Genomic DNA, 1,812 nt, shown 5'->3' with positions numbered 1-1,812 from the left:
TGGTAAGAAGCTTGATAGTCTTGTCAATGATTTTATCTCTGATGAAATGGCAGTCAATTTCTACATGCTTTGTCCTCTCGTGAAACGTAGGATTAGATGTCAATTATATTGCTGACTCATTATCATAGAATATCAGATTTGGTTCATTTTGTTTTACTCTAAAAATCACTTAATAAGTGTCTTAACCACATTAATTCACATGTGACACCAGCAATAGCCATCTATTCTGCCTCAATTGAGGACCTTGAAATAGTGTTTTGCTTTTTAGACTTTCCTAGAAATGAGTGATTCTCCGATAAAGACACAAAAACTAGTAACTGATCTTCTTGTTGCTTTGCACCCTGCCCAATCAGCATCACCGAAAACTCTCAATTGTAATGAGCTGTTTGTAGAAAAAAATAAGCCTTGACCTGGATTTGACTTTATAAATCGAAGAAGATGAGCTGCAACATGTAAATGATGTGTTTTAGGCTTATTTAGAAATTGGCTTAATTTGTGTAATGCATAAGTAATATCGGGTCTGGTTATTGCCAAGTATAAGAGACGACCAATGAGTCTTCTATATTGAAATTCAGCTGGTAAGAGATCACCTTCAAAATCAGATAGCTTGTACTTCGGATCCATAGGTTGTTAGGTTGGTTTTGTAGCTAATAAACCCATATCTTCTAAAAGTTTAAGAACATATTGCCTTTGTGATATGAAGATACCACTTTTGTTTCTAGCAATTTCAAGACCCAAAAAATGCCTTAAATTTCCCAAATCTTTCACCTTGAATCTTGCACTTAAATCCTTTTTAACTAATTGTATGGTATCGGTAGAAGCACCTATGATAACTATGTCATCTACATAAACAAGTAGAGCAGCATATGAAGAACCACTGTCTTTGAAAAATAAAGAGTAATCTGACTTGGATTGTGTGAAACCCAAAGTGATTAAGAAACTTGAAAACTTTGAGTACCATTGCATAGAAGCTTGTCTTAATACATATAATGATTTTTGAAGCTTACAAACCATTGGAGAAGACCCAAATGAGGAAGGAAAATTACCAGAATACCCTTGGGGTAATCGTATATATACCTCTTCCTCTAAATCTCCATTAAGAAATGCATTGTTTACATCTAGCTGAAGAAGAGGCCAGTTGTTTTGGGCTACTAAGGCTAAGAGTAATTTGACTGTAACAAGCTTAGCCACTGGTGAATAAGTATCTAGAAAGTCTACCCCTTCTTGTTGATTGAACCCTTTTGTCACCAACCGGGCTTTAAACCTATCCACTGCTCCATCATCCTTTCTTTTAATCTTGTACACCTATTTGCAACCCAATGGTTTTCTGTCTTTTGGAAGAGGAACAATAATCCATGTATTGTTTGACTCCAAGGCCTACAATTAGCATTCATGTCTTGTTGTCATTCAACCATTTTAATAGATTCATTATAGTTTCTTGGTTCTTCTTGTGCATATATAGATAAAGTGTAAGCTCTACAAGTAGAACTAAGGTTATCATAATTAATGACTTCAGATAAAGGATATCTACAGTCATTAAGTTTGGAAGAAGAAGCATCAGAACAAGCATTGATCTTGATGAGATTGTAGTGATAATCCTTCAAATATGATGGTTTGTTTCTAGGCCGATGTGGTCTACCACTTGAATTGTTAGGTAAGGGTAAATCTGGAATTATATTCTCTGAAGAAGAACTATTAGATATTGGAACAAAAGTAGGAATATAATTTCCATTTGAAGAGAATTGTGAAGATTCCATGACTGAATAAAAGCTTTAGGTAAAACAAACATTGAAAATGGATCATTAACAAATG

The 1,812-nt window shown here is 34.4% G+C and overlaps 1 protein-coding gene across 1 annotated transcript; it reads right to left on the bottom strand.

Annotated features, from left to right (window-relative positions):
• Positions 1-264: 264 nt before the first annotated feature.
• LOC128127203 (uncharacterized mitochondrial protein AtMg00240-like) lies at positions 265-624 on the bottom strand. The gene has a single exon (XM_052765629.1). It carries the CDS (start codon positions 622-624, stop codon positions 265-267), a length of 360 nt encoding a protein of 119 aa, XP_052621589.1.
• Positions 625-1,812: the final 1,188 nt, after the last annotated feature.

The sequence above is a fragment of the Lactuca sativa genome, chromosome 7 (genome assembly GCF_002870075.4).
Source record: "Lactuca sativa cultivar Salinas chromosome 7, Lsat_Salinas_v11, whole genome shotgun sequence".
Classification (NCBI taxonomy): Eukaryota; Viridiplantae; Streptophyta; class Magnoliopsida; order Asterales; family Asteraceae; genus Lactuca; species Lactuca sativa.
Note: the sequence above shows the minus strand (reverse complement) of the source record. Positions and strands in the feature narration are given on the sequence as shown.

What these genes read in the sequence shown, in the direction of transcription:
- LOC128127203 (XM_052765629.1), bottom strand. Translation starts at nt 624, where the DNA reads ATGGATCCGAAGTACAAGCTATCTGATTTTGAAGGTGATCTCTTACCA.